Source organism: Phoca vitulina, unplaced genomic scaffold (assembly GCF_004348235.1).
Source record: "Phoca vitulina isolate PV1807 unplaced genomic scaffold, GSC_HSeal_1.0 scaffold20, whole genome shotgun sequence".
NCBI lineage: Eukaryota > Metazoa > Chordata > Mammalia > Carnivora > Phocidae > Phoca > Phoca vitulina.
This window is the reverse complement of record NW_022589723.1, coordinates 696,255-708,466: the sequence shown is the minus strand read 5'-3', so window position 1 is coordinate 708,466 and position 12,212 is coordinate 696,255. Positions and strand designations below refer to the sequence as shown.

General features: G+C 49.3%; 2 protein-coding genes across 4 annotated transcripts; both read left to right on the top strand.

Annotated features, from left to right (window-relative positions):
• Nucleotides 1-556: 556 nt before the first annotated feature.
• METTL17 (methyltransferase like 17) lies at nucleotides 557-8,334 on the top strand. 3 transcript variants are annotated; one of them, XR_004301044.1, is made up of 14 exons: nucleotides 557-739; nucleotides 891-1,044; nucleotides 1,131-1,265; nucleotides 2,154-2,235; nucleotides 2,486-2,567; nucleotides 2,943-3,016; nucleotides 3,476-3,570; nucleotides 4,122-4,192; nucleotides 4,393-4,500; nucleotides 4,777-4,845; nucleotides 5,718-5,768; nucleotides 6,014-6,106; nucleotides 6,309-6,516; nucleotides 6,591-6,614. XR_004301044.1 is itself a non-coding variant. In XM_032417842.1 (14 exons), exons 1-14 carry the CDS (start codon nucleotides 659-661, stop codon nucleotides 6,700-6,702), a joined length of 1,395 nt encoding a protein of 464 aa, XP_032273733.1. In that variant the 5' UTR covers nucleotides 558-658; the 3' UTR covers nucleotides 6,703-8,334. The 3 variants fall into 3 exon arrangements, 2 of the variants coding, with proteins under 2 accessions (XP_032273733.1, XP_032273734.1); XM_032417842.1 differs by having other exon boundaries at nucleotides 558-739; nucleotides 6,329-6,516; nucleotides 6,591-8,334; XM_032417843.1 differs by lacking the exons at nucleotides 5,718-5,768; nucleotides 6,014-6,106 and having other exon boundaries at nucleotides 558-739; nucleotides 6,329-6,516; nucleotides 6,591-8,334.
• A 70-nt stretch (nucleotides 8,335-8,404) lies between these two features.
• SLC39A2 (solute carrier family 39 member 2) lies at nucleotides 8,405-10,764 on the top strand. The gene is made up of 4 exons (XM_032417844.1): nucleotides 8,405-8,699; nucleotides 8,882-9,012; nucleotides 9,223-9,273; nucleotides 9,836-10,764. Exons 1-4 carry the CDS (start codon nucleotides 8,585-8,587, stop codon nucleotides 10,463-10,465), a joined length of 927 nt encoding a protein of 308 aa, XP_032273735.1. The 5' UTR covers nucleotides 8,405-8,584; the 3' UTR covers nucleotides 10,466-10,764.
• The last annotated feature ends 1,448 nt before the right edge of the window (nucleotides 10,765-12,212 follow it).

Below are 12,212 nucleotides of genomic sequence, written 5' to 3'. Positions count from 1 at the left end.
TTAACAGAATGTATCTCACAGATAGCAGGGACTAAATGCGGTAATATTACGTAAATGTGCTTGCTACAGTATCGGGCACGTTCTAAGTGTTAGCTATTTATCTAAGAGGACAATTTAATAGGAGAATAATATGTAAAAACAAAACAAAAACCATTGAATCTATTAACTATTAATTTCTGTTATCTTGGGTTGCCTAAATTTGGGTTTTTCTTATCTTTCCCTTACTGCATTCTCCCGTTTTCACACAGGGGGGAAAAAATCCCAAGACTTCAGAGTTCTCCACAGAGAAAAGCAAGGAACACAGGTAGGTAATACATCCAGAAATTGTCTTTTGCTGTCTATGGCGCTTCTCTAGAGCGTCCAGGAAAGGGCCCGCCCCGGCCCGGCCCGGCCCCGCCCCGCCCCCGCCCCACCCCGGCCCGCCCCTCGGCTTCCGGACGCGGAGACCAGTCGCCGCACAGCCTTGAGGGCACCTCGTCTTCTGCTGGTTACGGAGGACCCGAGCTCCTGATCCCACCCACGTACCTTTCCCCTCCGAGGTGATTTACATATCGATTGTTTATTGGCTACTAGAAGCACTCGCTCTTCTCATTGGCTGACACTGCTCCGTGAGGGTCACAGGCCTCATCATTTCCGTTTCCTGCTCGCCTCCGGTGCCATGGCGACCGCGAGAGGACTGAGGCATCTGCTGACATGTAGCAGATGGCGCCGCGGCCGTGGAGAAGCTCCCCAGTCTCGCGTGAGTGTCTGCTTTCCCTGCTCTCGGAAAGACTCTGGATCTCAGGAAAAGCTCCGCTCCGAGGAAGAGCGCCCTCGGCAGCCCCTTCCTTGACGAAACGCCAGAGCCTTCCCTTCTGCCCCGCAATCAGCTTTTCTTTCTCGGCCTGCAGGCGCTCGCCGCCGTCGTGCCGGGCGTATCCCAGGTCGATAACAATTCCGATTTTCTGGGGAAGAGGCCCCATCGCCGGCACCCCGGCGTCTTGCAGCTGCCATGCGTAGAGGTGCCGCCTGCCCTGGCTGCCGCTGCGCAGTTCCTGCTGCTCGGTGAGTAACGGTGGGAAGCGGAAGCCCGAGAAGAAGCGAGACTGGGTCTGCATTAAGTGATGTCGCGTTTCATCTTTGGCCCGTAGAGAGCTCGATGCCCAAAGTGGAGAAGCAGGCGCAAGCACTGGCCAATTACCTGTGGAGCCGGCGTTTACCTGTAGAGCCGGAGGAGTTGCAAAGACGGGCTGTACATCTTGAGGAAAAATTCCTGGAAAACCCAGGTAGGGCCTAAGAATGAAGAGTAGGCCAAATTGAAATATCGGTGGGAAATTAAAAGCAAGAAATAATTTTACACATCTACTTGAGTATCTATCTCAAATAGATACTGCGGTTTCTTGTTTGATTTTCTGGCCAGAGCTGCTTGTTACAGTGGTGCCTTGCTAAAAGAAGATGGTTTCCAAGGGTGCTCAGTATCCTGTCAAAATCTAGGTCTTTGGTTTTTTTCCTGCAAATCCACTGGATTAGGACGGTCTAAGTTTTTATTCAAGTGAAATAAAATCCTTGTATGGCTCGCTGTCCAGTACTGAAACGCCCTTCAGGGACAGGAGAATGAGTATAACTCATCAAGTTATTTTCATGGGTGTGAGCTCCTTAATATTACAGACCTGCCTTTTAATCATCTTGTATTCCCTGCACTTCCCACAGGACCTAGTTCATAGTAGGTGCTGTGTAGATAAAATAGTACTGAACTGAACACAAGCCTGAGAGGAGATTTTCAAGCCCCTTTCTTCCCTCTAGGAACATTGGAAATGTCACAGTCTGCAGTTTTGGGGTACTGAAGAAAATCCACAAAATATTGTCCTTATCCTATCTGTTTAAATCTTTGAGACACTCCCCTTTAATAGAGAGCAAAACCTGTGGGATAGGTTTGGTCTTGTTGAATAAACTGCCGTTAGAGGCAAAATACTATCTGATACATTCTGGTCGTGATGGTGGTGGTTGCTGTTATTTTTACCCGAAATTTTTCTCTAGATTTGGCTTCTCTCTTAAGCTCTGAGATTTTGCCTAGGATGAGAGTTGCAAGGGAATGAGCAAGCAGCATATTCAAATATTGGATCTGAGCCCTGTTCTTCCTAGGTCCTCACTCTCAGTTCTTGTTCTCACCACAGACTTATTTCAGGTGGAGGAGAAACTTCGTGAAGCAGTGCTGCGAACCCTGCGCAAAACTACATACCATTGGCAAGAACTGAGGTAAGGGGGGCTAGAAGGGCTGCAAAAGAAAAAAAAATCTTGTCTCTAGGAGGAGACTGGGGAAGTACTGTTACACAATTCCTATTTGAAAAGCCTACCTGGTTTGTACTAAGGACTCTTCTCTTTTAAGGAGTAAAAACACTGAGCTGGAAGAGCCCTTTCCAGAGATTTCATTCCTAAAAATCTAGAAGTTTAACTATGGGATGGAGGTTATTTCCTGGTGGGTGTGACTCTTTGGTTTTTCTGGCAGCTACAATGAGAGCCTAAGCCTGGTGTATATGGCAGCAAGACTGGATGGTGGCTTTGCAGCAGTCTCCAGGGCATTCCATGAGGTGAAAGCCCCTCAGCTTCCAACCTTTTACCATCAGTTCCCTTATTCATAAAGTAGTCTTCTAGGGTACAGTTCTTGGGACATTGTATGTGCTTTTTTTTTTTTTTTTTTTTGAGAGGCTCTCTTTATCCTCCTTTATCTCTTTATCTGTCCTTTTTTTTTTTTTTTTGAGAGGCTCTCTTTATTCTCTGAAAGGGTTCATGACCCAAGAAAGGTTTAAAATCACTGTTTTAGGAGGTTCCCATTCTGTAAGGTATTTACACTGAATCTCAAAAAAACATTCACATCTCATCTGCTTTCTCATGGTTGCCTAATTCATAGGGGCCCTAAATAAGGGTCTACTTACCCTACTGTGGGGTATTACATATTTCCTCAGATCCGGGCTCGAGTTCCAGAGTTCCAGCCCCAAACCTTAATGGACTTTGGCTCGGGTACTGGTTCTGTCACTTGGTAAGTATCTTTCTGTCTCTGTCAATTCTAGCTCTAGAGAGCCATGTGTATAACACTCCAAGAGAGTAGGGAACCAGAGGGAGAATAGGAAAGTTGGGAACTAGAATGTTTCTACTCTCAGATTAGGTAAAGAAAGTATATGGATTAGGGCCAGAACTTAAAGAAACTTCAAGTGAAAAAAGACCCATGTTTAGAAAGATAAAAAAGGAAAGGAATTTAGTCTAGGGCATATCACCAAGATTTTTTTTTTACCTACAAATAGTTTTTTTGAGTCTGCCCTTTTTTTAAGGAGTAGTAAATGAAATCAGAAAATAACACTGTTAGTTTTTCCAACTATTTTAAGATAATACTCTGTTTCCCAGGGGTGGGGTTGGGGGCAGAGGGATCTCTGTAGGATAAGATCCTTGTAGGGATGACTGTTTGTCATGAGAAATGGTGATTTATATTTTGCCGTCTTAGGGCTGCTCATAGTGCTTGGGGCCAGAGCCTACGTGAATATGTGTGTGTGGACAGCTCAGCTGCTATGTTGGTTTTGGCAGAAAAGCTACTGAAAGGTGAGGACAAGGGGTAAGGAGGGGCTGCTTCAAAGTTGAAGGAGTTAAGCAGAGAACTAGAAAGGGTGTTTTATTGGGGAGTAGAAGAGGGCTAAAAGTTAAAGATGAGTCTGATTTCTTTCCAGTGTTATGGTCAAGTGGAGGGTGGTAGAGGCCTTTGCTGGACTGTGGGTGGGTTGGGTAAGAGAAACAGGAGAGGCAACCCAGTGTTTCCCTGCCCTTTGTTTTGGTTTTGGTTTTTGTTTAAGATTTTATTTATTTGAGAGAGAGAGAGAGAGAGAGAAAACATGAGTGGGGGGAGGGGCAGAGGGAGAAGCTGACTTCCCACTGAGCAGGGAGCCCAACCAGGGAGCCTGATGCACGGCACAGGGCTCGATCCCAGGACCCCCGGGATCATGACCTGAGTCGAAGATGGGTGCTTACTCATCTGAGCCACCCAGGTGCCGCACCTGGTGGTTTGCTTTAGCCTTGGGACCATAGTTCTTATGGAGATATCACTTCAGTTTATACCTATACACTTATAGTTGCCGCACCTCTGCTTTACTCCACAGGTGGTTCAGAATCTGGGGAGCCTTATGTTCCAGGTGTCTTCTTCAGACAGTTTCTACCTGTATCACCCAAGGCAAGTGACAATGTTCAGAGTGTGTTAAATGTGGAATTTGGCAGATGGAAAACCGTGGCTTCAGCTTTGCAACCCAGCCTTGAGTGTTAGAAAATAAAAGAGAACAGAAGAAATACAAGGGGATAGAACTTTGTTATACTCTTGGAAGGGGGGCCAGTGGGTAATGTCAGGTCTGTCACATTCCTTGTCCTGGTTCTCAGGTACAGTTCGATGTGGTGGTATCAGCCTTCTCCCTAAGTGAGCTTCCCAGCAAGGCTGACCGCACTGAGCTAGTTCAGACCCTGTGGCGCAAGACGAGTCATTTTCTGGTGAGTTGAAATCCCTTTTTCCCTTCTAGTTTTAAAGCAGTGTCATGGGTTTCATGCATTTCCTTCTCTCCGTTGGAACTTGTGTTCATTCTTGACTGTTTTTCTCATGCGTAGATCCCTTTGTCCCTCTTTTAGACTCTTCATTCCCATCTTGTATGGGGATGGCCCTTTCCTTTAGGGCCCTCTACGCCATCTGTGAATGTTCTTACAGAGCTGCTAGCATTTATGTTTTCGTGTAATTCAGGGCTTATGCTTATTTTCCTTTTTTGTGAACAGATATTGGTAGAGAGTGGAACAAAAGCTGGACACTGCCTTCTCATGGATGCCAGGGACCTGGTCCTTAAGGTAAGATTCTTTCTCTTTCTTTCACCCCTGCCCCACCATCTGTCACCAGTCACTTCTACTCCCTTAAGAACTGAAGGGACTCTGTCATACAATGGTAGGGGTGACTCTCAGGATATTAGGCATATAAAGTCGTTATGATATAGGGTAGTGATTAGCAAACTAGGACCTGTGGATTAAATTTGGCCTGCCACCTGTTTTTATATGTGCCATGCTTATTGGTGTGCGTCTTGTCTATGGCTGCTTTTTTTTTATTTTTTAAGATTTTATTTATTTGTCAGAGAGAGAGTGAGCACAAGCAGGGGGAGCTGCAGGCAGATGGAGAAGCAGGCTCCCTGCTGAGCAAGGAGTGTGATGCGGGACTCGATCCCAGCACCCTGGGATCATGACCTGAGCCAAAGGCAGATGCTCAACCAACTGAGCCACCCAGCCATCCTGTCTGTGGCTGCTTTCATACTATAAACAGCAGAGTTGAATAGTTGGGACAGAAATAGATTTTGCCTACTCTCTGGGCCTTTAAAAAAGAAAAAGTGCACCAACCCCTGATCCAGGGCATTGCTAAGCCAAGAACCTTACCTTTTGGGGACAGTATGAGCCAGTGTATAATCATAAATTTAATTGTCCTGGGGTGGGATCTTTTTGAGAGTAGAGGTTGCTGACAAGGGAGAGCACCATACTATGTGCCAAGTTCCTGCTTTTCTACTGCAGAGAGAAAGTTCTTTGTTTGGAGTATTAGAGAAGCAGCCAGCTTAACCCAAGGAGCCTAGTTAATAATTATCAGAATTGAATATTAAAGGAGTCCTCAATTTACTGAGTGCAGAGATTGAGTTATGAGAATAGACCCCTCAGACCCAGCTTAATTTTTTTGATTTCAGGGAAAAGAGAAGTCACCTTTGGACCCTCGACCTGGCTTTGTCTTTGCCCCAGTGAGTATCACTTCTAGCTTTCCCAGCGTGCAAAGATGTAAACTCAGCTGTGGCCAGGAAAAGTGAGAGGGCAAAGCTAAGCCACCCTCTACTATTTTGTGTCCCTATCCAATTTCTTTCTCAGTTGTTCCCCTGGCTCTCCCTACCTCCGGCTCCTATGCTGCCATTGCCCTAGCCCTTAATTCTAGCACTCTTTGTTTTTCAGTTGTCTGATTCTGTGGTTCTTTTGTCTTGTGTGTTCGCAGTGTCCACATGAACTTCCTTGTCCCCAGTTGACAGCCTCTAAGCCCCTGGCCTGTAGCTTTTCTCAGGCTTACCACTGCATCCCCTTCAGCTGGGTATGTATCCTGAGAAAGTTATGGCAGGGAGAAAATAGCCTAGGGGAACGGGATGATAAAGAGTCCGAGGTGGGAAGAGTTGGAGAAGTCAGAAGAGTCTGGAGGTTTGCGGGGCCTGAGTGTCCAGGGCTTATAGAATATGAAAAGGGCTGCAGGGATGGGGGTCACAAGTTTTTTTCCCATCTCTTTTTTCTCCAAATAGTCTCTATATCCTTATCTTAGAACAAGAAGAAGCAAAAAGAGGAAAAGTTCTCGATGGTAATTCTTGCCCGGGGGTCTCCAGAGGAGGCTAATCGCTGGCCCCGTATCACTCAGCCTGTCCTTAAACGGCCACGCCATGTGCATTGTCACCTGTGCTGTCCAGATGGGCATATGCAGCATGCTGTCATCACAGCCCGCCAGCATGGCAGGTATAAAGGGTGTGACCAAAATTAGGGAGAGGTGGCAAGAACCTGCAGCCCATGTTGACCTCTGTTTTCCATAGGGATTTGTATCGCTGTGCTCGTGTCAGCTCCTGGGGAGATCTTTTACCTGTGATCACGCCTTCAGAGTCCAAGCTTCCTCTGTCCCCTGCTGAAGACCCCCCTGGGAGTTGACAAGGAGGCGTTAATAAGAAAATAAGTATTTTCTTATTTTAGGCCTGCCAAGGCTGAAGCTCCCTGGTATCCAGGGTGGGAGTGCTGGTAGCCCTAAGTATCTGTTTGTTTGAGGCTTTAATAATAATAAAAAGTTTTCAAAGAATAAGTGGATCTTGTGATTCTTAAAAGGTACAGAGGTCAGTTGTCATGTTCAATCCTGTAGCAGAGAGAATCCTCAGATATTCAGTGCCTGTCTTCCCACAGAGATCTCAAGCTCACCTCCTGTAAGAGTACTGCTTCTTCTACCAGAGACCACGACCAGGGAAGTAATCCGGGCCGGTAGGGAAAGCCGCCCCCAGTCTCTGAGCACTGGCTCAGCAGGTGTCACGGTTGTTAGGTGGGCCACCTAAATGGGGGATCCAGGCTGCCTAGCCTCTGTGTTTTTCTCCCTCCTTTTCTTCTGTCTTTCTCAGGGTTCATCAGCTCCCCCGGAGTTTGCCTGATACATTTTCCTCAAGAGCCGATCCCCATCAAGACTGAATTTTTCCATCTCCACCCCTGTAGATCCAGGCAGGATCCTTCAGTTTGCTTGGTTCGTTTCTCAGTTTTTCCCTAGGCCTCGCTGTTTCAGAGCTAAAGAACCTTTCTTTGTCTTAAAATTCTTAGGCCCTCTCCCCCAGTACACACGGTCCTGACTTACCGTGGCTCGATTTTCAAATTTTCAACTTTAAGATGATGTGAAAGTGAGGCACACTGAGTAGAAGCCGGACTTTGAATTTTGAATTTGGATCTTTTCTCGGGTCAGCAGTATGTGGTATGATAGTCTCTCGTGGTGCTGGGCAGCCGCAGCTCCCAGTCACACCATCACGACGGTAAACGGCTGGTACACTTAAAACCATTCTGGTTTTCACTTCCAGGACAGTATGTGGTAAATTACATGAGACTTCAACACTTTATTATAAAATAGACTTTGGTTAGATGATTTTGCGCAACCATGGGCTAATGTAAGCGTTCTGAGCACATTCAAAGCTAGTCAAAGCTAGGATTGGTAGCTTAGGTGTATTAAATGGCATTTCAACCTAGGAGGTTTTCAGTTTAGGCTGGGTCCATTGGGACCTCACCCCATCATAAGTTGAGGAAGATCTGTATATATCCGGAAACAGGCACAGTCAAAAACTGGAACAGCATCAATACTGTAATACTAGAAACCTCAACTCCCCACTAGAAATTGCCATGCCTGGAGCTATTTCTCTGGGGTTACAGGAGAAGGGAGGCCCCTCATCTACTGGGTTCCCCAGAGTGCCAGGTGGCAGCACCACCTCTCAGCCCTACCTCCTACCCGAAGGGGGCCCCAAATCCCCTCTGAAAAGGTAGGGTTCAGGTATCAGCGTAACAACCTGTGAGACATGGGGTGGGGTGGAGAGGGTATGGGAACCTTAGATCAAATGTCTTGAATACGGCAGGACCAAGTGTCCCCCGTACAAAACAGCTGGGGAAGACCTACCATAGACTCCCCCATTTTGGATCAGACCAGCGCCAGGCATGAACGAAGACTGTCCACAGCATTTGGATTAGTCACGGCAGTGAAGAGGAGAAGACACACAGCACAGGCTGTGCCTGGCAGGGAGTCTGGAGTTTCTGGTTTCCCAATTCTGGAAGGCGTGAGCCAGGGGAGGGGCCTCCTGGGAGGGGGAGGGGGGGACTCTGGGGCAGGGCCGCAGGCAGCTGTGCAAGGCTGTGCAGGCGGAGGCAGCACAGAACAGAAGGAGGATCCCAGCGGCCTCCTGGAGCTCAGGAGGGTAGCTACTCCAGCTCTGACCACCTGCTTCCACACTCCCGCTCCAAAGGTCGTAACTCCCATTTACTATTCTGAGGCATCTGCTTAGCCTGTGCCCCAAGGATGGAAACACTCCTAGGAGTGAAAATTGGCTGCCTGTTTGCCCTGCTGGTTCTCACCCTGGTCTGTGGCCTTATTCCCATCTGCTTCAAGTGGTTCCAGATTGATGCTGCCACAGGTACAGCCCTGCCGCCTCCGGCCGCATAACCTCAGCCTGACTATGGCCCTCTCACCTATCCCGATGCCTTGCTCCGAGGCTCTCACCGTCCCCAAGCTGGGGACATCGGGTGCTACCTGTTTGCTCTTTTGTCACCTTTTCTATCTCATTGCCAACTGGATTGTAACTCCTCCTTGTTTCAGGTCGTCACCGCCGGGTCCTCAGCCTCCTGGGCTGCACCTCTGCTGGTGTTTTCCTGGGAGCGGGGCTCATGCACATGACCGCTGAAGCCCTGGAGGGAATTGACTCAGAGATCCAGAAGTTTAAGATGCAGGTGAGCAGCAGGGCTGTGAGGCCAGAATGATGAGGGGGAAAAATGACAGAGCCGAGGACAAGGGTGGAAGGACAGGGAAGAGGACAGCTCTTTCGTGGCGTGGTGAAAACCGGTCACGTTGGACTTTAAGGAAAGCGATGGAGCTGAAGGGGCAGGACAGGAAGCTGAGCTGCTCCATCCCCTGCCTGATTTCTGCTTTTCTCTCCCTAGAACAGGACAGAGAAGGAGGGAAATGCTTCTGATGACGCTGATTCAGCTCAGGTAAGTATCTCCCGCCAGTCCCTCCCTGGAGGGGGAGGAGAACCAGAGACTCCTTTCACTGCCAGACCCTTTTGAGGGGAGTATGTGAGGGATGAAACCAGGGATCCCCTCTGCTCCTCAGCTCAGACAGCACCGAGGAAAGGAGGAGCCCACCCCATCCTCTTGGGTCTGTGGAACCCCAGAAAAATCTCTGCTTTACTCTTTCACTCTTTCTCTGGCCCATTGACAGGCCTAACATTCTTTTCCCATATTTCTAACCCTGTCACTCTGGTGTCCCTTAGTCCCTCAGGGATTCTTCTTGTTGCTGTCCATGCCTGCTCTTGGCTTCATTCCCCTGCCCTTCTTTATGCCCAATATGCTGCATCAATCTGGAAGCATCTGAAGCAGATGGGAATAAGGTCACAGACCAGAGTGAGTGCCAGCAGGGCAAACAGGCGGCCAAGTCTTAGGAATTGGGCAGAGTCCCATGTTTCCCATTCTCTTCAGTCTCCCACTCCCATGGCCACCCTGTGTACTCGCTTCTCTTCGCTTCCCACCTCACAGCCCCTCTTTCTGTTCCTAGATGGAGTATCCCTACGGAGAGCTCATCATCTCCCTGGGCTTCTTCTTAATCTTCTTTTTGGAGTCGCTGGCATTGCAGTGCTGTCCTCGGGCCGCTGGAGGAACCACAGTGCAGGAGGAGTGGGGCGGGACTCATGTCCTAGAACTCCACAGCCATGGGCCTCCACCCTCACCCTCAAAGGGTCCCCTCCGGGCCCTCGTCCTCTTGCTCTCACTCTCCTTCCACTCGGTGTTTGAAGGGCTAGCCGTGGGGCTGCAGCCAACAATAGCAACTACCGTGCAGCTCTGTCTTGCTGTCCTGGCTCACAAGGGGCTCGTAGTGTTTGGGGTAGGACTGCGGCTGGTGCAGGTAGGCACTGGCTCACGGTGGGCCATGTTGTCCATACTGTCACTAGCTCTCATGTCCCCCATGGGTGTGGTCCTGGGGCTGGCTGTGACCCAAGGGGACTTGAAAGGGGGGCAGGGCTTAGCCCAGGTTGTGTTAGAAGGTCTGGCAGCCGGCACCTTTCTGTTTGTCACCTTCCTGGAAATTCTGCCCCGGGAGCTAGCTGGCCCTGAGGACCCTCTGGCCAAGTGGGGCTGCGTAGCCGCTGGTTTTGCCTTCATGGCCTTTATTGCCTTGTGGGCCTAAGAGATTGCTGGGTTTTCTGATGGACCTATCTAGGATGGCCTTCCTGCCCTTGGGAGACACTTTCCCAGATGGCTTTGGCCCTCCACTGAGACTAAGCGACATTCACTGGGCATCATCCTCATGAACTGGACCACAGCCTTCTCCTACATGAGAATCCATTTCTCCTCCAGGACTGAGAAAAGGGCATTTGGGTTGAGTGCCTATAAATTGGAGAACTGATATGAAGACCATCACTCTAGATTTGACTCTTGTCCCATTTGTGCTACTGTGTGTAATAAAATGTTCCTTTTACCCTTCCCCTTCAGCCATGCTATACTTCATTTCTCCAGGTTGCCTAGGAGCTGCCTGGTACAGGAAGTGGTGGAGTGGGGAGTGGAAAGGCTGAATACTGGATATTGTATTTTCTTCTGGAATCCAGGCCCCTAGCCATTCTGTCAGTTGCAGGCCATGCCCTCCACAAAAGGGAGCATTGCTGAAATTCCAACAAACTACTCCTGCCTTGCCCACAGGTGTTGAGAAACTGAGCCAGAGTTCCCAGCATTTAGAGAGAAGAGGTGTAAAAACAGAAACCACGCGATCTAGATTTTTTCCTACAGTAACCACACCCACCCCACTCCCAGTGCCTATTATCAGCCAACCACGGTGTGTCCAGCAGACTCTTGAGATCAGGCTAAATAGAGCCTCCTGCCATCTGGTTCCTATTTTTCACACTGAGCCCTGTGTAGGCTCGAGGATGCTGTGGCTCTTCTTTGAGCCTCTGTCTCCATCCAGCTGCCTTGTGCTGAGGGATTAAGAATCGGAGTGTTCGGAGAGGGAGAAAGGCGCCAGAGAAATGCCTAGGGTGGTTCCTGGCTCTGGCACAGCTCAGTGGCCTTTGTTCTGCCTGCTTAGCTGCCCCTCTGCCTCCAGCCCCTCCCCACTAGGCCCTCTGTCTTTCAGTGTGAGTAACCCCCACAATGGTTGCTTCTCTTAAACACTACTAAGGACAAATCCAAAGCTGATTTTCTGGCTGTTGCCCAGCCCCCTGACCCATGAAATGGAGGAGTATCTCAGACTTAGTGGAGAAGGAGGGAGAGAGAAGGTGCGCCCCACGAGCTCCATCACTCTCCCCACTTTGCCCCTTCTGATCTTCTCAGTGCAGAAGCCCAAGTCACCTTCACATGGACGAGGTCTCCTGAGTGTCCCTCTTGTCGCAGTTGTCCCCTGTCCATCCCTTTCCCCTCCCCACAAACTAAGATACGCAGACCTCCTCACAAGCCCAGCCAACGCACCCGGGCACGAGTGAGAAGGCAAGCTTTAGGCAAAGCTAAATCAAAATATCTGATACGGGAAACAAGTTCCCTGAAGCACCATCCTCTTCTGTTTGCCCTTCAGCATGAAGTAAGGGGCCACGTTCTCCAAACAGTGGCTCGTGTGTCATAATCCTAGCCGAGGCTCCCCGCGGAGCACCCGCTCGGCGCCAGGCAGGCGCTGCGGCCGTCACAGACACTACTCGCCTCCCCGGGCCTGCCACGGAGATGCTGGCCCCGTCGGGAGTCGGGGAAGCACATGCGGAGGGGGTAAATCACTAGATCACATAGCTAGCTGGCCCTCAAACCCATGTTTCTCTGATTTTAAGAAAAGCTCAAATACACGGATTCTCTCCTCCCTTACCTTACCTCTACCTCCCCATCTCATGAGTCAGGGGCTCAGAAGAAGCGGGCAGCACATTGGAAAACTGAGGCAAGTTGGATAAAGGGAGTCTATG